Source organism: Grammomys surdaster, unplaced genomic scaffold (assembly GCF_004785775.1).
Source record: "Grammomys surdaster isolate TR1022 unplaced genomic scaffold, NIH_TR_1.0 125852, whole genome shotgun sequence".
In the NCBI taxonomy this organism is placed as follows: domain Eukaryota; kingdom Metazoa; phylum Chordata; class Mammalia; order Rodentia; family Muridae; genus Grammomys; species Grammomys surdaster.
Genome location: NW_021620678.1, coordinates 3689091 through 3708220, shown reverse-complemented (window position 1 = coordinate 3708220; position 19130 = coordinate 3689091). Strand labels below are relative to the sequence as shown.

Below are 19130 nucleotides of genomic sequence, written 5' to 3'. Positions count from 1 at the left end.
TTGCATTGAATCTCTAGATTGGTTTTGGCAAGATGGCCATTTTTCCTATATTAATCTTGCCAATCCATGAGCAAGGGAGATCTTTCCATCTTCTGAGATCTTCGATTTCTTTCTTCAGGGACTTGAAGTTCTTGTTGTACAGATCTGTCACTTGCTTGGTTAGATTCACACCAAGGTATTTTATAATTTTTGTGACTATTGTGAAGGGTGTCTTTTCCCTAACTTCTTTCTCAGCCTATTTATCCTTTTAGCAGAGGAAGGCTACTGATTTGTTTGCATTCATTTTTTTTATCCAGCTGCTTTGCTGAAGTTGTTTATCAGGTTTAGGAGTTCTCTGGTGGAAGTTTTGGGGTCATTTAAGTATGCTAACATATCATCTGCAAATAATGATAGTTTGACTTCTTCCTTTCCAAATAGTTTCCCTTTGACCTTCTTTTGTTGTCTAATTGCTCTGGTTAGGACTTTGAGTACTATATTGAATAGGTAGGGAGAGAATGGGTGGCCTTGTCTAGTACCTGAGTTTAGTGGGATTGCTTCAAGTTTCTCTCCATTAGTTTGATGTTGGCTACTGGCTTGCTTTATATTGCTTATACTATGTTTAGGTATGGGCCTTGAATTCCTGATTTTTTTTCTAGACTTTTAACACAAAGGGGTGGTGAATTGTGTCAAATGGTTCCTCAGCATCTAGTGAGATGATCATGTAGTTTTTTCCATTAGTTTCTTTATATAATGGGTTACATTGATGGATTTTCATATATTGAACCTTCCCTGCATTTCTGGGATAAAACCTACTCTATCATGATGGATGATTGTTTTGATGTGTTCTTGGATTTGATTTACAAGAATTTTGTTGAGTATTTTTGCATCAATATTCATATGTGAGATTGGTCTTAAGTTCTCTTTCTTTGTTGTGTCTTTGTGTGGTTTAGGTATGAGCGTAATTGAGACTGTAAAGCACTCAAGCAAATTATCTCCCTAATCTCCTTTCTGACCAGGATTCATGCTGGTGTCCTGAATCTATGCAGGTTAGAAGGCTCAGGTGAAATCTTTCTGTTTTCCTCCTAGCTGCCCACCTGAGCACAGGCTTCTGGCATGAGGCACAAACTGACATACCTATGTCCAAGTAGAAGACTGGCCCTCACTTACCCAAAGGGATTCCAGCTGCCCTCCCCTACTCTATCCTTGACCATAGGGGCTCCAGCCTCTTTCCCTCTTTCAATTGCAGAAGACAGCCTCCCCTAGAATACACACCCACAGAAGCCATTGACTGGATGCCAGTCACCCCTCAAGTCCTGCCAACGAAGTGCTCCATGAAGGACTAGGAGGTCTCATTGCTCTCTGAGGCAATGTCATAAAGATTCCAGAGATTTGCATGTGTGGCATACAAGGCTTTTCTTTTTTTATGCAATGATCAGATCTTCCCTCTTGAAGCAGGAGTCAACTAGTCATCTGCCTATCAGGTTCAGCACAGTAGACCCATCATACCCAGCTCTTGGAAGGGACTGATTATCTCTGACTCCTCCTGGCCAAACAAAACAGAGGTTGAGGCTGGACACAGAGGACAAAGGGCAAGCCTGCCTACTCCTTAAAAAGGTTGCAGGATCCAAGCTTGGGGCTTCCTGATCCTAGGAGTTGTATTGAGTGTTATTAATTGGCCTTTAGGAAGTCTGGGCAGAAGCATAGCAACCATGGAGCTGCTGACCGGGACTGGCCTGTGGCCTGTGGTCATATTCACAGTCATCTTCATATTACTGGTGGACCTGATGCACCGAAGCAAGCGCTGGCATTCTCGATACCCACCTGGCCCTTTGCCATGGCCTGTGCTGGGTAATCTGCTCCAGGTGGACCTAGATAACATGCCATACAGCCTGTACAAGGTGAGTGATTTAGTGCTGGATGGTAACTGAGCTTATAGCATCTGTAGCAGCACATAATCAGGGTTGAGCCACAAGTCAAACAGAAATCCGGTCCCCTAGCAGGGACAAGCTTAGCAATTTTCTAGTGGCAGCAACTGAAGCTTTCTAGGGCAAAAGTTTTGCAGGACAAAGTCCAGGAGTTGACTCAGGATGTCACAGCAAGGTTCAGTCTGGTTGGACAGGGCAGCAGCTGTAGAGGTCTCAAGTCCCTTATGGTCCTGTCAAACATGAGGTCTTAGCATGGTGGGAGGTCTAGTATAGCATATCAGTCAGGACACTGAGTGGAGAGAGGGGCTCTGGCTGCCTGAATCTCTTGATGCTGTGTGCTTTCTGGCCTCACTCCCCATCTTGAGGAACCAGAGTTTCTTCATGTATGTTGACATGCTAAGGGACCCCAAGACAGTTTTATGGCTCTGGCAAGGTCAGAGGTGTCACATCTACTATGATTCCTTGCCCTAGTCCCATGGGGCATTGAACTGGGATCAGAAGACCTGGAAGAAAGAATTGGAGGACAGGGGACACAATGAACGAGTGGCTTGTCTATAGTCTGATCAAACAGATGATTATAATTTTTTCACACAGGGGTTATATACACATAGAGGCAGAATGTGGGGAAGGGGATGACACAGGAGTGTAGGTGTTCTCAGGGAGAGTACAGATATCTTCCAGAACAGGGTATCAGCTGGGTGAAGGTTCAGAGGACAGGTCACTATGACTCTGCCTATGATTCACTTGTCCTTATCTAAGTTGGTACTATTCACCAAAGCTACCCAAGGTCTATGTCTATCAAGACAGATGACTACTTGCGCTTATCCAGGCTGGTAAATTTCCACAAAAGCTGATTGTTTACAATATCTTACAGCTATCTGTTTCAGTGTTTTTCCATAGAGACCCAAGACTTTGTGTTAGCAGGCTGACTTAGGTCTATTGCTGATTTTAGATCTTCAGTGTATAAGCAAGGCTGCCCCTGACAATTCGTTTGCTGAACTTAAAGGATAAGATGCCACAGGGGTAGCCATCAGTCACTGGGGATTGAGCTCAGTGAATAGCATTTTCCCAGGATATATGAGTACCAAGGTTCAATGACGAGCAAGATATACAGACACACAGACACATACATTCATACATACACACACAGACATGCAACCATACCTTCACACACATGCATGTAGATGCACACCCGCATGCTCACACACACATATGCACTAGAACCTGCATGTGCACACTCAACAACTTGCCCATGTTTGCTCAGTGAGCCTGGTTGCATAACCTGTGGGGACCTCCACTTCCTATGTGTTCTATCCTCTACTTCAGCTTCAAAACCGTTATGGTGACGTGTTCAGCCTGCAGATGGCCTGGAAGCCTGTGGTCGTGATCAATGGACTGAAGGCAGTACAGGAACTGCTGGTGACCTGTGGAGAGGACACTGCTGACCGCCCTGAAATGCCCATCTTTCAACACCTAGGCTATGGGCACAAAGCAAAAGGCAAAATGCTATGTGGGAGCAGAGATGGGATCATAACCAGACATGGGGACAGTGAGCAGAGGAAGGTCAGGACATGATGCAGGTGGTAATGGAGTTAAACAATCCAACAAAATTCCCTGAAATCTATTGTAAAGCCTCCTGAGCATCCTGGACGGTGGTATAGAGCTGTGATTGGGAAGAAGGGTGAGGACATGAGGGAACATGGATCCCAGAGAAGAGAAATGAAGAGAGGAGAGGGCAGCACAGCCAGTGTCTTTGCTTACACACACATGTGTCTACAGGTGTGGTTCTTGCACCTTATGGGCTTGAGTGGAGAGAGCAGAGGCGATTCTCTGTGTCCACACTGCGCAACTTTGGCCTGGGCAAGAAATCTCTGGAGGAGTGGGTGACAGAGGAGGCTGGTCACCTGTGTGATGCCTTCTCCACCCAGGCTGGTGAGTGATGGCTGTGGACTGCAAGTGGGGACAGGGAGACAGGGACAGTATTGTGACTTTTACTTGCATCTCCACTTTCAGGGAGTCCTTTCAATCCTTACACCCTCCTCAACAAAGCTGTGTGCAATGTGATTGCCTCTCTCATTTATGCCCGTCGCTTCGAGTATGGAGACCCCGACTTCATCAACATGCTAGAAGTATTGAAAGAAAACATGGGAGAAAATACTGGCTTGATCCCTGAGGTAGGAGGCTCAAAGGCAACCAGAAGAGCCACTTCTGTGCTGTCCTGCTTCTCAGAAGAGGCTGAAGACAGGGGATTTCAAAAAGAGACCTCTAAAAGTGTCGTCCACAGTAATAGAAGCTTGCTGCTTTACAAGCCTGCTGCAGTGGGAGGGGAAAAGTGGACCAAGACCAATGCTTCTAGAAGCTGAGAGCCTGGCCCACTGCCCATATGAAAGCCCCCAACATCTGTGAGATATCCCTATAGAATATTCTCCTGTCCACCACAAGGCTGCTAGAGCCTGAAGGCTAGAACTAAGGAGTCAGGTGATGGGTGGGAACACATAGGGCCTGTGTCCACAATGGAAGAGGCTGGAAACTAAGACTGGCTGAGATCAACATTAAGTCCATCTACCCAGGAGCCACAGAGATGGTCAGTGGGAAAGGAGCTTGCCAGGCAAGCATGGCACTTCAGTTTCATTCCAGGAAGCCATGTAGTAAGATAACTAACTGACTATGATTTTCCCTGATCTCAACATTTTGCTGTGGCAACAGCATTCCTCATACCATGTGCACACAAACACAAGTTGAAATGATAATGATTATTATTATTAGATATCTTATTTACTAAACTCATTAAATTAAACGCAGCAGAAAGTCCTAGCACTTACTCTGGCTGTTACAGGTTCTGAACACATTCCCAATTCTCCTGCGCATCCCAGGGTTGGCTGACAAAGTCTTCCCTGGGCAAAAGACATTTGTGACCGTTGTGGATAAGCTGGTGACTGAGCACAAGAGAACCTGGGACCCTGAGCAGCCACCTCGAGACCTGACTGATGCCTTTCTGGCTGAGATGGAGAAGGTGAGAGACTGTGGATCTGGTGTCCATTGTGCTGTGGAGTCATCAGGGTCACTGTGGGACTTCTTACTCTCTATTCTGAGTCCACTCTGTCACTCTGGCCCAGGCCAAGGGGAACCCTGAGAGTAGCTTCAATGATTCAAATCTACGTTTGGTTGTCCTTGACCTGTTTGGAGCTGGGATTGTGACCACTTCAATCACTCTTTCCTGGGCCCTGCTGCTCATGATCCTGCATCCAGAGGTGCAGCGTGAGTCTGGCTGGGACTGGGAAGGAAGCAGGAGGAGTGTAGAGGCAAACTCCTTAAGCTTACTTGGGACTCCTGTGACTTCCAATACTGGTTTGACCCAGACTCCAGAAAGGGTGATGGCTGTCTTTCTCCCATGGGTCCTGTCCTTAACGGAGAGCAGTAGCGGGACAAAGGGCACTTCTCTATTGCTTCTTAACTGAGGGGATGTTGTCCTTCCAGGCCGAGTACAACAGGAAATCGATGAGGTCATAGGGCAGGTACGGCATCCTGAGATGGCAGACCAGGCTCGCATGCCCTACACCAATGCTGTCATCCATGAGGTCCAACGCTTTGCAGACATTGTCCCAATGAACTTGCCACACAAGACTTCTCGAGACATTGAACTGCAGGGCTTTTTTATCCCTAAGGTAGGCCTGGGGCCCTCCAGTGTCTCATCAGTTTTACTTCCTAGCCTGAGCTGCCCAGCTAAGAAGAACTGGAATTTAGCAACCAAATTCTCAAGTCCATCCAACCAATTTCCCCTAGGTAAGTATCAGAGAAAAAACAGTAGCAAGAACTGTACTCTAGAATCCCCAGCTAGAAAGGCAAGCAAGGTAAAATATGGCAGGAGTGGTTATAACAGCCACAACCAACAAATACAGGTGACCGTGTGTGTACATCTGTCACTTATCACTTATCCCTGTCACAGTATTAATGAAAGCTGAGAAGGCTCTAGGGCCGGGGTTACATGAACGGGTCCCGTGTGTGTGGTAGAGACTGTGCGTATGAACTTGATGACCAGGGCCTAGGCAGCCTCACACCAATCCATGTTCACACCATGTGCCTCCTGCCAGGGGACTACCCTCATCCCCAACCTGTCCTCCGTGCTGAAGGATGAGACTGTCTGGGAAAAGCCCCTCCGCTTCCATCCTGAACACTTCCTGGATGCCCAGGGCCACTTTGTGAAGCATGAGGCCTTCATGCCATTCTCAGCAGGTGCTTTTGGGTGCCTGGCTGCCTGGCTGTCCCCAGGGTGCCTTGTATAGTGGAGCCCAAATCAGGTCTGAGACTGACTGAGCCCATCTCCCACCCACAGGCCGCCGAGCATGCCTGGGGGAGCCCCTGGCCCGCATGGAGCTCTTCCTCTTCTTCACCTGCCTCCTGCAGCGCTTTAGCTTCTCGGTGCCTGCTGGACAGCCCCGGCCCAGTGACCATGGCATCTTTATGTTTCTGGTTAGCCCCTCCCCCTACCAGCTCTGTGCAGTCACACGCTAGCAGGAAACAAATTCTAGTCCAGCCCCTAACTTAGAGTCATATGCAGAATAAACCAGTTTTGTGGCTGCTGTTCCTTTTCTCATTCTAAATCTCATCACTGTCTGTGTTCAGTCCACAGAGAACGGTCATCAACCACACTGTAGCCTTCTCCAACCCTTTCTTAATTGACAACTTGAGTGTTAAGGGAATGGGGTAACCTCAGTCTAGTGCAGAGGCACAACCTCCAGTTTCAGCACTTGAGAACCTGAGACTTAAGAGTGGCAAGTTTGGGACTAGCCTGGGGTATAAAGCAATGTTTAGGACTGCTGAAGTCCACATAATGAGGAGATAGTATTTCATGAACACAAATAAAGGCTTGGAGAAAAAGAAAAAACTAAGCAAGAAAGAACAGAGAGCAGAGGAGCAATAGAACAAAGGGGATGAAAAGAAAAGAAAGGAAGGAAGACGCTGATGTTCTCACTGACAGCTGACCATGTGTCATTCATAAAGACCCATTAGTGGTGACCAGGTCAGTGACAAATTGCAGGCAGAAGCCAGGTCTCCATGGGTCTCAGATACAGATATAACACCTTGACTAAGATTCAGCATTGCTGCTGTCTGGGGACACGACGTGGAGGTCCCCAAGACTCTCTGGTACCATTAGTGCCTGGAAAGGCTCCCAGAGACAGGAAGGCTGTTGTCCTCACAGTACTGACTGCAGAGAAATGACAGAGAAGAAAAGCAGCAGCAGGCAAAGAGTCAGCAGAGCTCAGGGAGTCGGGCACACTCCCTGCTGTCTGTCAGATATGTCAGAGGGTGGGACTCCCAGTCACCAGTGTGACTCAGGCTGAGGACACGGCTCACAGTGAACCTCAGTGAGCCTCACTGTCGAGGGACTTGGTGGGTGCCAGAGAGATGGAGCACACACATGGCTGACCTGTCTCCACATGCTCCAAGTCACACTCAGGTAACCAGGGACCACTTGCCTAAACCTTGTTGCTGGTGTAAATGGAGCCACATGACCCTCAGCCCCAGCTGTTCAGAAACACTGCTATCAATATGTCCTAGACTCTTAGTCATGGTCTCCTGAAGAGGTCAGCTCAGGAACTTTGGAAAGATCATGGAACCCTTGCTGGATGGGAGAGTGTGATTAACATTCCTTGGTCAGAGGAGGACACTAGCTCCCCTGGAAGGGAGAAGGTGATTAACGTTCTTCAGACCACATGGAAAGGAACTCACCTGCGGGTGATAAAGGCCCAGAGCATGCAGTCCACAGGACTGCTCAACTTTTATCACTTACAGACAAGGGAGGTTCTTGCTGCCTCATTCCCCAAAGACTAATCAGTTTAAAAGTCACACTGTTCTGCCAATCATATTGTGCCTAGTCACTGTTTCTCTAGTCTATCACTTAAAATGTATAAAAACTGACCAAATGGGCTGCCTGGGATTGCCGCCTCTCCTTTGGATGCAGGACAACTCCAGTGCATTGGATCATTAAGATTCCTCTTGCTTTTTTGCATTGATTCATGTCTCCACATGGTTTACTCTGGAGGTCTCCAGTAAGTTAAGGCTCCCCAAGAGTCTTACACTCCCACAGCCTGACAGGACTCAAGCAGTTGTGCTGGAATGTGCAGGACAGAGCACCCCAAGCTGAGGTCACCCTTCAGCCCTGTCCACACTCCTTGTCATACCAGGCAGATTGATGCCTTTGTCTGAGCATCTTTTTTGTTTTATTTTTGTCAGGCATCACTAATATCCACCTGCATCACCATTTTATTTCTTGTGGTGTTGAGGTTTCATCCCAACACCTTATGTGTTCTCAGCCAGAGCACTCCAGTGCTCCATACCCAAGAGTTGTGTGTGTGTGTGTGTTCATGTGTGTATCATGTAGTCACTTATGTGTGGCATATGTAAATTTGTGCGTCAGCAGTGTGTGTGTGTGTGTGTGTGGTGTAGGATTGTGTGTATTGGCATATGTATATGCTATGAATTCATGTATGTATACATATGTCTGTGTGTACATGTGTGACTATGCATGGGTCTGTATGTGAACTGTGTGTATCCGTGTGATCAAATGTCCCTCTGTGTGAAAGTGTTTGTATATACATGTGTTATGTGTATGGTTGTCCATGTCTGTATGTGTTTCTGCATATAAGTGTCTGTGTGTGTGTATCTCTGTGTGTCTATGTGTGAATACATGTGTCTATCTTTGTGTGTATCTGTGTGTGTGTGCCTGCCTAGGTGGGTATGAGTGTGTGTGTGTGTGTATGTGTGTGTGTGTATGAGGCTATCAGTGTGTGTATGAGTGTGTGTGTGTATGAGTGTGTGTGTGTGTATGAGTGTGTGTGTATGAGTGTGTGTGTGTGTATGAGAGTGTGTGTGTGTGTGTGTGCTGATGCTCTGTCCTGTGCATCTATGGGAGAATATGAGAGGTCAATGTCAAGTTTCTTCCAATATCCCATTTTGTTGGGTTGACGTGTGTCCCATGTCTCTGTTGCCTTGAGGCTAGGGCCACTTGTGGAAGACAGAGGCCTGGGAAGTTTGACTGTGCTCTCCCCACTCGGGCCCTGGGCAGGCATCGGGCTGGGAACACAAAGAATTCCTCTAAGGGAGATTAGACAGCAGATCTCTAGACAAAGGACAACTCCTCTGTTCCCCAAAAGAGATCCCGATAAAAGAAACAGTCCATGGTTTTAAGATGTTTATTGTTATGGCTGAAAGTACATGAAAAACTGTACCCCTCTTTTCTCAGGGCAGGCCTGAGGTTAAAAACCTTTTGCTGAAAGGAGAGTCTGGGACAGAAATGCTTAATTGGCTAAGCCCTTCTAGTCTTCAGGTACCTCATTAATACATAGATCTGTCTTGAGGCTCCATGGCCTATAGTCATGCCCTCTAACTATGAAGGGACTAAGGGGTGTTGTCCTATGTGACTAAAGAACACAAGTCCAAGGAGGGCTGGGATCCCAGCCTAGAGTCTGGGAGCATGGTGAAATGCAAGCCATACCATGCAGGGAACCCTGCAGGGGACCCTGTGGTTTCTAGCCAGTGTTCAACCAGACACCGGACTACCTTTCATGGCCCTACACCCTTTCACCTTTACTATTTGAGAACATGGAGTACAACCTTTCAGGGAGACTGGCTAGCTGATGAGTTCTCAGGCTTCGCCAGTCTCTACCACCAGTGATGTGGTTAGTGTCACACAACACAAAGCCTAGGTGTGCTAAGATCTGAACTCAGGTCTTTGTGCCTCCACAGCAAGCCCTCTACCCTCTGAGCCATCTCTGCACCACTTCTCTGCAATCCCCTGGATATGATGTCAGAAGCAGCACTCCTGAAGCACATGGCCGGTCTCATTACTGTCCTTACTTAGACTGATTGTTTCTTTGGATGTTTTTCTCCTTCCTTTTGTGTGTGTGTTTTGGATATACTCTATTGCTTTCCAGAACTGCTCTACAATATGACATCCCATCAATAGAATCAGGAGGGTACAGGCCTCACAGCACTGCTCACCATACTCATAACAGATGTCATGACTTTTCTAGCTTCTAGGGTCCCCAGTCCATCCTGAGATGCTGTAGTTAATGAAGGTCACAGACCAATGAGCTGTCTCTCAGTAGCCACAAGAGGGTAGCAAATGTAGCCCTGGCACAAAGGAGGAATCTGCAGAGTTTGAGGATCCTTCTCGGCTGCTCAGACCTGGTCCTACCCTGGCATCTGATTGAAAGAATGGTGAAAGAAGTCATCCTGTCCATGGGGCTGAAACTTACATACACAGAGCTATCATTCAATGCCTAGCCTTAAAACTTCTATAAACAAATGTTTTACCATTGAGCTACATCATTGACACAACTGTACCTGTGGAGCTTGTTCTCCCCTTTCTGATCTTTGAAGGAATTGTATAGGTGTAGGGAGGTTCTTATTATTTCTTTGTTTTGTTTTGTTTTTTGAGACAGAATTTTTCTGTGTAGGCATGGCTGTCTTAGAATTCTCTCTGTAGACTAGGCTGGCCTCAAACTCAGAGATCTACCAGCCTCTGCCTCCCAAGTGATAGAATTAAAGGCGCCCTCCACCACCACCTGGCAAAAGAAGTTTTTCCATCCAATGTATTTTTACAATTCCTTTGCTCCCCCAACTGCCCCTAGATCACCCACCAAGTGTTCCTCATTGTTAACGACCTTGTTAATTGCCATAAGTCCCCCCCCCACTGTCTCTGCATGTGCCAGTCCTGTCAGCTAGACACAAGCTAGTGTCCACTGGGAAGAGAGAGTCTAGATTGAGAAGATGTTCCTGGCAGACTGGACACTGGTGAATTTTCTTGATTGATGGGTGTTGTGGGAGGGCCCAGCATCCTGTGGGTGCTGGGAACCTAGGTCAGGTAGTCCTGAATGATATGAGAAAGAAGGCTGACAAGCCAGGAAACAGCACTCATCCCTGGTCTCTGCATCAGTTCCTGCATTGGGTCCCAGCCCTTACTCCCCTAAATGATGATATTATGAACTCTAAGATGAAAGAAACCCTTCCCTCCCACAGTTGTGTTAGATCACAGTGATAGAAACCCATAGATGGCAGTCTGGATCTACTCCAGTTGTTTCTTCCTCTGATTTTTCTATGTATATGTTTTTAAGGTGCTGTGGTTTGAGTCCAGGATTTGGAGTATGCTGGTCATACTCCTGACCTTTTGGACGTGAGGGAAAGTCTATGGTTTATTTCTTGATTGTTGTATTTTTGTATAACATTGTTTTCATTCACCATAAGTTGTCCAATTTCCTTTGGATTTTGACCCTATGTTTGTTTTAGAACATAGTTGCTAATTTCCACATCCTTGTCCTATATCCAATTCACTACTGAAATGAGATGTATAGCCTCATTCCACAGTGGCAGGAAAGATTTTGTTATGACTTTTTTAGAGTCAGAATCTCTTTATGAAGTTCAGACTGGCCTGGAACTCCCTATGTAGAACAGGCTGGCCTTGAACTCAGAAATCCAAATTCTCCTGTTTCTGTCACCATGGCACCACCAGATCCATAGGCACCACCATAGGGATTGCTGAGTTCCCCTCACTGACTCTGACTCCCTTCATGACTCCATAATTTGATTTCTCTTATATTGCAAAAGATATTTAAAACGACGGCATTCAATCTGACTTTTCTTAATCAGCCTCCATGTTTCTGACTATCCTAGGCCTGCTGCCAGGAGCAGCTGCAGCCATACAGCCACTGCTCAGCTCAGGCCATCCACTCAGGCAGTCAGAGATACCAGCCTTGCCACCCATGAGACACCAGAATGGGAGATGACTCTGCCAATCTACCATGCTATCTTCACAATGCTTGGCTGAGCCCAGACCATCCTGGCATCCATGTGGGTTCAGTACAAATGAGACTCTAATGCTTAAATATTAATCAAAGGCTTTATATGTTTGATAATGCTCAATAACAAGATGCCCACACAATCAGGGGTATAACCCAAAACCCAACCTAGATATACAAACTACCTTTGACTACTAGACACACACACACACACACACACACACACACACACACACCTGCTTCCCCTCCCTCTTGTCCCTCTCTCCTAGCTCCTCTTTTTCCTTCTCCTCTTCCTCTCCTTACTCCTCCCACCTTAGCTCCTCCTACACTCTTATCCACTGTAATTTTTTAAATCCCTGTAGTATCCTCCTCACAGATACCCTTGCCAATATTTCCCCCTTTATCTTTGCCATCATAGCTTCTTCCACCTGCATTGCATTCAGCACCTTGGTTTTCGTATCCTGGTGTACTATCACCATATCCCCTCTACTGCCATAACCAAGACATCACCACAGACTGGTCTACGGCTCTATGCAGGACACCACCATGGTCTCCTCCTCTAAGTTTCCATCGACCACAGTCACACCAACCACCTCTAGACATTCCTACAGAGCTCATCAGATTCCAAGAACTCCCTGCCTGACCTCTCTTTGATCTGGCAGATTGTGTCTCTTGTTTAGAAAGGGCCTGTTCACCCCACAGTTATGACCTTTGACTGGTATTTCTCAACAATTTTACTAAAGGTAGCATAATCATCACAAGTTATAACAACAAATAACTCTCCATTTTCACTCTGTCATCTATAATGTCTACTGTCGTGGTTTTAGGAAACTCTAATATCCTAGCAAGTTATATATCTCCATCTACAAACATTTTCTTTACTGTCCAGTGAGCAGCAAGTTCTACCAATTCCTATGCAGGGAAAATACTTGCTGGTTCTACTACATATCCTTCAGCATTCTGTTGTCCAGAACACTTCCTGGCATCCACCTCCAAACAACAGGAGGTCACAATACCAAACCCCATGGATGCCTTGTTGGGAAGGGCTCCCATTACTGAGCCATGACTTAAAATGTTCTCTCCAACAAAGATCTGGAGCCTTAAAACACTAAAAACCGATGTAGAGCTGCCTCAATTGTTGTGGATGGTTGGGATCATGTCTCTTGTAAGGAGCCGCCATTAGAAGATGGCGCTTGTTCCCTCTGTTTGAGGTGAAAAACAACTGCATTCAGGGTCGTAAACACCTGCTGTGAGCCTGCGTATCTTTCAGACGCAGCTCCTCACCCTCCTGAGCAGTATGTAAATGAAGTTCTGCAAGAAGCACCAATTAGACACTTATACACAGTTGTGATAACTATTTAAGCAGCACCCATTTCAGGCTTGGGGTCTTTTGCTTTACAATCAATGGTGTGTTCCCCAATAAAGTGCGTGAGGAAGGATCCTGTTGTTGCATCATCCTTGCTGGCGAGGCGGGCTCGACAAGTGGTGCTGAAACCCGGGAAGATTTACATCACAAGGCACCAGCGAAGACCCCCGACTTAGCTACGGGAGGATTCAGAACTGATCGCACGGGAACGGCGGTACTGGTAAGCCCCTGACAAAGAAAAAGACATGCTGGTTCTAGGAGTTCATCCAGTGGCTGCTGCAGTCATCCTACTGTTTGTTTTTGTTGTCACTTTGGGGATTTGTTACTGCTTGAATTGCCATCGCCCAGGGCATGAGTGCATCTGTTGGGAGTAGCTTTCTGACAGAGCTGTAAGGCGGGGGTATATAACCTCGCAAGCTGACCGATGTATCAGTCTCTTGTAGATAAAAGAGCAACATGGGAGTTGGACACTCTGCGCCTGTTATTAGAGCCTTGCAGGAGCTTTTGAAAGAACAAGGGCTGAAAGTATCAGAAACTACATTAAAATGCTTCTTTGATGAAATAGATCGGATAGCTCCATGGTTTGCTCCAACAGAGTCACTAACCATTGGCAGTTGGGAGAAATTAGGGAGAGATATTGAGAGAGAAGCAGAAAAAAGAAAGCTAAAAGCAGGGACAAAGCCACTATGGAAGCTAGTTAAAGCGTGTATTCAAGACCAATGCTGTGAGAAGGCAGTACGTGAAGGGCAGAGTGCACTGGCTGAGCATCAAGACAGCATGTCAGAAACAGAAAAAGGAGATGAGTCAGGGGCCCGTGCCCAAAATGAAATAGAGGAAAAATTAGGGGCACGAAGGAAAAAGAGATCTAAAAAGGAAAAAAGGAAAAACATAAGGATCCGGAGGCTAACGGCCTCTACAAGAGTCTGAACTTTTAGATAAAGTCAAGGTCCTCAACAAAAGAGGAGATAAAGTTCCCAGGTGAACTGAGATAATTAACTCCGCAAGATGCGGCTATTTTGGTCTTCTCTGTAGATGAAGAGAGAGCAGGCAAGTTCGTGTAGCGAACCGAAAGTGAATCTTTGGGAGGAATTTATTTATGGGCTGCTCAGTCACACCCAATTTTTTTGGCTCTTCAGGAGCTGCTTTTATCAAGGAGTTTAAGATAAAAAGCTCAACTCTATTAACATTTTTGAATGAATGTGATACCATTGCACCCTGGTTCGCGGTATCAGGAAATCTTACAGTATCCTGCTGGGATAAGCTCGGCAAAGACTTTGCTCAGGAACAGGGAACTTTGCAAAAGTTAGTGAGAAGTTGTTTGGAAGATCAGAAATGCTGTAAGGTAGTTGAAGAGGGACAAACAGCCTTGGAAATGTTGCAGGAGCAGAGATTGGAGAGGGCTGCAGGTGAGAAGGGAGGCCTCAGTTCCTCCAGCTTATCTTGAAGCCACCCAGGCTCCTCTGCCTGCTCAGCCTGCCAAGGTCATCATTAGCATACTTTCTTCTGAAAAGCTAAGCACTGCCAAAGAGTTGTGGGCTGAGCAGATAAGGACACTAGCATGCTAGCTTGGCTCATAGTGAGCGGGGCAGTGGTACTTCGCTGCCCCCGACTTTAGAGTGGCAGGGGTCCTAGTAGGGCAGTGCAGAGAAGTAAGCGAGAGTGGTAAATGGAAACTTCAATCTTTTTTTTTTTAAGAAAAAATAAAAAATTACTCTGAGGTAAAATATTTAAATAACTTTTCATCTTTAAGCTTGTCTCTCTGGCAGAGCTTCTGTCCTAAACCTAAGAGTAGAAGCAGGATTATGAAGCTTCTCATTCATTGCAAGGATTGGAGTATGAAGCCACTCCTAGCATAAGTGCAAAAGAGTTAGTGTGGAGAGATCATGAGGGAAGAAAAGGTAGATTTCAGCCTTATGTTTTACCATTACCAGTGAACCTCTGGGGAAGAGACATCCTAAAGGGCATGGAATTAAAACTAACCAATGAATACTCTGCTCAGAGTCAGAAAATGATGAAAGACATGGGATATATTCCTGGGCTTGGCCTGGGAAATTTTCATCAAGGTATTTCACAGCCTATTGAGACCAAAGGTCAAACCCACACAAAAGGGCTGTGTTTTTCCTAGAGAATGCAATACCCATACCGTGGAAATCAGAGGACGCCGTGTGGGTTCCTCAATGGCCTTTAATCTCTGAAAAATTAACTGCTGCTAAAGCTCTAGTTGATGTACAGCTAGCCCTTGGACATTTAGAACCCACTCAATCTCCTTGAAATACTCCAATTTTTGTTATTAAAAAGAAGTCTGGAAAATGGAGACTTCTACATGATTTAAGGGCTATTAATAGTCAGATGCAAGTTATGGGAGCCATTCAGCGTGGTTTACCACTTTTATCAGCATTACCTAAAGAATGGAAATTGATAATTGTAGATATTAAAGATTGTTTCTTTTCAATACCTTTAGTAATTGAAGATAGACAAAGATTTGCCTTTACGTTGCCATCCATTAGCCATGAGGAGCCAAATTATAGATATCATTGGAAAGTCTTACCTCAAGGTATGGCTAATAGTCCCACTATATGTCAGTTATATGTGGAAAAATCCTTAAGAATTATTAGAGATAAGTATCCTAAATTGAGAATCTGCCATTATATGGATGATGTATTGCTTTGTGGATCTAAGGATGAAAACTTGTATTTGAGAGTAAAGGTTTATTTATCGCACCAGAAAAGGTGCAGAAAGGCAACATAGGAGCATTCTTGGGAACCAATATACATCCTCAGTTTGTATCCCCACAGAAAATTACCATTCGTAGGGACCACCTTAAAACATTAAATGATTTTCAAAAACTTTTGGGAGATATTAATTGGATATGTCCCTATCTCAAAATTCCTTCAGCTGAATTAAAGCCTTTATTTGCTATATTAGAAGGAGACAGTCATATTTCCTCACTAGAAAATTAACCTCTGATACCACAGTAGCTCTGCAGAAAGTAGAAGAAGCTTTACAGCAAGCTCAATTAGTGAGGGTTCAGCCTAATGAACCTATTTTCTTATGTGTTTTTGACACAGTCACATTGTCTACAGCAGTGTTGTGGCAGCAGGGACCGTTGCTCTGGATTCATCCTCATGCATCACCAAATAAAACTTTAGATCATTATCCTACAGCTGTAGCAGAATTGGCATTAAAAGGGGTTGCAGGCTTCTTTGACACACTTTGGGCAATACCCTGATACACTTATAGTTCCATATACAGCCCAGCAAGTTCAAGTGCTTTGTACAGTGATAGATATGTGGGCTATTCTGAAATGTGTCCTTTCAGGTCATATAGATAATCACTACCCGCACCATCCGTTATTACAGTTTGTGTCATAACATCCTATAATTTTTCCTAAAGTAACTGCCAACGCCCCTATTCCAAAGGCTATAGATATCTATACAGATGGATCAAAGTCAGGCATTGGATGTTATGTGGCTGCTTTTGCTAGCCCAGTAAAGTTTAAATTTGCTCCTGACACTCCGCAATTGGTAGAGTGTCAAGTGGTTTTAGAAGTCTTCAAGGCTTTCCCTGGTCCTATAAATATCATTTCTGACTCCCACTACGTGGTGAATGCAATTCGTATTCTAGAGGTCGCAGGTACAATAAAATCAACCAGTCCTGTGGCCCCCATTCTGAAACAAATACAACAGTGTATTTTATCTAGGAACTTAAAAATTTTTTATTCAACATATTAGAGCCCATACCTTATTACCAGGTCCCATGGTGCTAGGTAATGCTTTAGCTGATGCGGCTACTCGCCAAGCATTCCCTGTTTTGCAAACGAATCTCACAGCTGCTCAGGAATTTCATAAACTGTTTCATGTTCCAGCCTCCACTCTCAGACTTAAATTTGGTATCCCAAGAGCTGCGGCTCGAGATATTACATTAAACTGCCAGAAATGTGTGGAATTTAACCACCCTCCATGCATTGGAGTAAACCCAAGAGGGCTTAGACCTTTAGATGTCTGGCAGATGGGTGTGACACATATTAAACATTTTGGGAAATTACAATATGTTCATGTATCTATAGATACTTGCTCTGGCATTATCCATGCTACGCCTATGACTGGAGAAAAGGTTTCTCATGTTATTGCCCACTGTTTAGAAGCTTGGGCAGCGTGAGGTAAACCATGCCTGCTAAAGACAGATAATGGGCCTGCGTATACAGCTAAAACTTTTGTACAATTTTGTGTGCGTATGCAAGTGCAGCATCGTACTGGATTGCCATACAATCCTCAAGGTCAAGGCATCATTGAAAGAGCCAATCTAACTTTGAAAATGTATCTGCAAAAACAAAAAGGGAGAATTATGGATTCATCACTGGCTCCTAAAGCAGCCCTGTCTCTAACTCTATTTACACTTAACTTTTTAAAACTGGATGAGAAGGTGCTGACTGCTGCTTACAGGCATAGTAATCCTGTGGAAGAGACATGGGAAACAGTGAAATGGAAAGATGTATTGACAGACTCATGGAGAGGCCCGGATCCAGTGCTTACCAGATCCAGGGGAGCTGTTTGTGTTTTCCCACAGAATGAAGAAAATCCTGTCTGGGTGCCAGCAAGATTAACCAGAATTGTTGCAGAGCCAAGGATGGTTTCTAAGAAGAATGAAGAAGCTGTGGTGGACACTTTTAGTCATGATGACTTATGAAGAAGTGCTAAGTATTCAGTTATGGGCAATAGTTAGATCTTGGCCCGTACCTATGCCCATTCATGCCAATTCTACTGTGTTGCCATTGTTTACTTCTACTCAATGTTTTATGGAAGTCCCATTTGCTATGCCTATGGGACAGGAGCCTGTTTTATACAATGCTACTGCATTTCCATTGAATTTTACTCTCTGCTTTACTACTAAGGCTAAAGCTTATACTCCGTGTATTGTACTCAGGAACACCAATTTAACAAACTGGGTGGATCCTGTTGCATTTAGCAAGGTTGGTACCGGAGTCTTGGTTGAGGCACTAAAGCAGGTGTCAGCTGGTAAGATGGAAAGTTCAGGAAATATTGCTAATAATGACAGGGCCTTATTAAATATAACTACCATGTTGCTTCGGAGTAATGTTACTGCACCTTGGACATCACAATGGCCCACCCGTAGTGCAACATACAAGAAAGTTTTACCTTGGTGTCCCCCTGATCTATCTTTTCCTCCAGTTTTTACGCCATGTCAATCTAAAGAATCTCCTGACATGGAGATTGCTTCAGGGTTTGCCCTTTCACCTCCTATAAAATGGGCTGCTATCAACAAGACTGGTATTCGAACAGGAAAGCGAAATATATGGCCTTTTTATCAATGGATACTAACAAATATAGCTGGAGCCAGTACTAGCCTTTCTGCATTTGTCTCTATGCAAGGTCTATATCATCTGATACAAAATGTCTCAGCCACCCGTTCTAATAATAGCTATCCTTATCTGGATAGGATTAAGGTAAATGGCGAGCTGGTGAGTTCATCTACCCCAGCTGCCCCTGTATGTGTTTCACCTCCAATTTTCTTTATATTGGCTGAGTTTGAAAATAATACAAGTTTTCTGAACTGTAGCGCAAGTAATACTACCTGCTACTTAGCTGAATGCTGGAATGGTTCTTTATCTTTGTCCTTGATAGTACATATACCTACTTTTGTGCCAATTCCTGTGGAAGCAAATCCAGAAGATTTTCCTATAGCCACTTTATTTAGACAAAAAAGAGATTTTGGTATTACACCTGCAATTGTGACCACTGTAGCAGTGTCAGCAGCAGCTGCTATGACTGCAGGCATAGCAACGGCCAATCAAGTAAATGCAGCTCAAACTGTTGATGCTTTAGTAGAAAGAGCTGCGGATGCTTTGGTTACACAGCATCAAATGAATGCTCATCTCACTTCTGGTATTCTTCTGGTTAATCAGAGAGTGGACCTTCTTCAAAGCAAATTGGAGGAGATTGTAGATATTGTACAGCTAAGTTGTGTTAGTCATACTAAACATATGTGCATTACCCCATTGAAGTATGATAATTCTACTTTTAAAGATGGTAACCTGTTGTCTAA

At 44.9% G+C, this 19130-nt stretch overlaps 1 protein-coding gene across 1 annotated transcript; it reads left to right on the top strand.

Moving 5' to 3' along the window:
- The first annotated feature begins 1586 nt into the window (after positions 1-1586).
- LOC114640839 (cytochrome P450 2D3) lies at positions 1587-6505 on the top strand. The gene is made up of 9 exons (XM_028789898.1): positions 1587-1877; positions 3231-3402; positions 3684-3836; positions 3918-4078; positions 4741-4917; positions 5021-5162; positions 5382-5569; positions 5996-6137; positions 6238-6505. Exons 1-9 carry the CDS (start codon positions 1689-1691, stop codon positions 6414-6416), a joined length of 1503 nt encoding a protein of 500 aa, XP_028645731.1. The 5' UTR covers positions 1587-1688; the 3' UTR covers positions 6417-6505.
- Positions 6506-19130: the final 12625 nt, after the last annotated feature.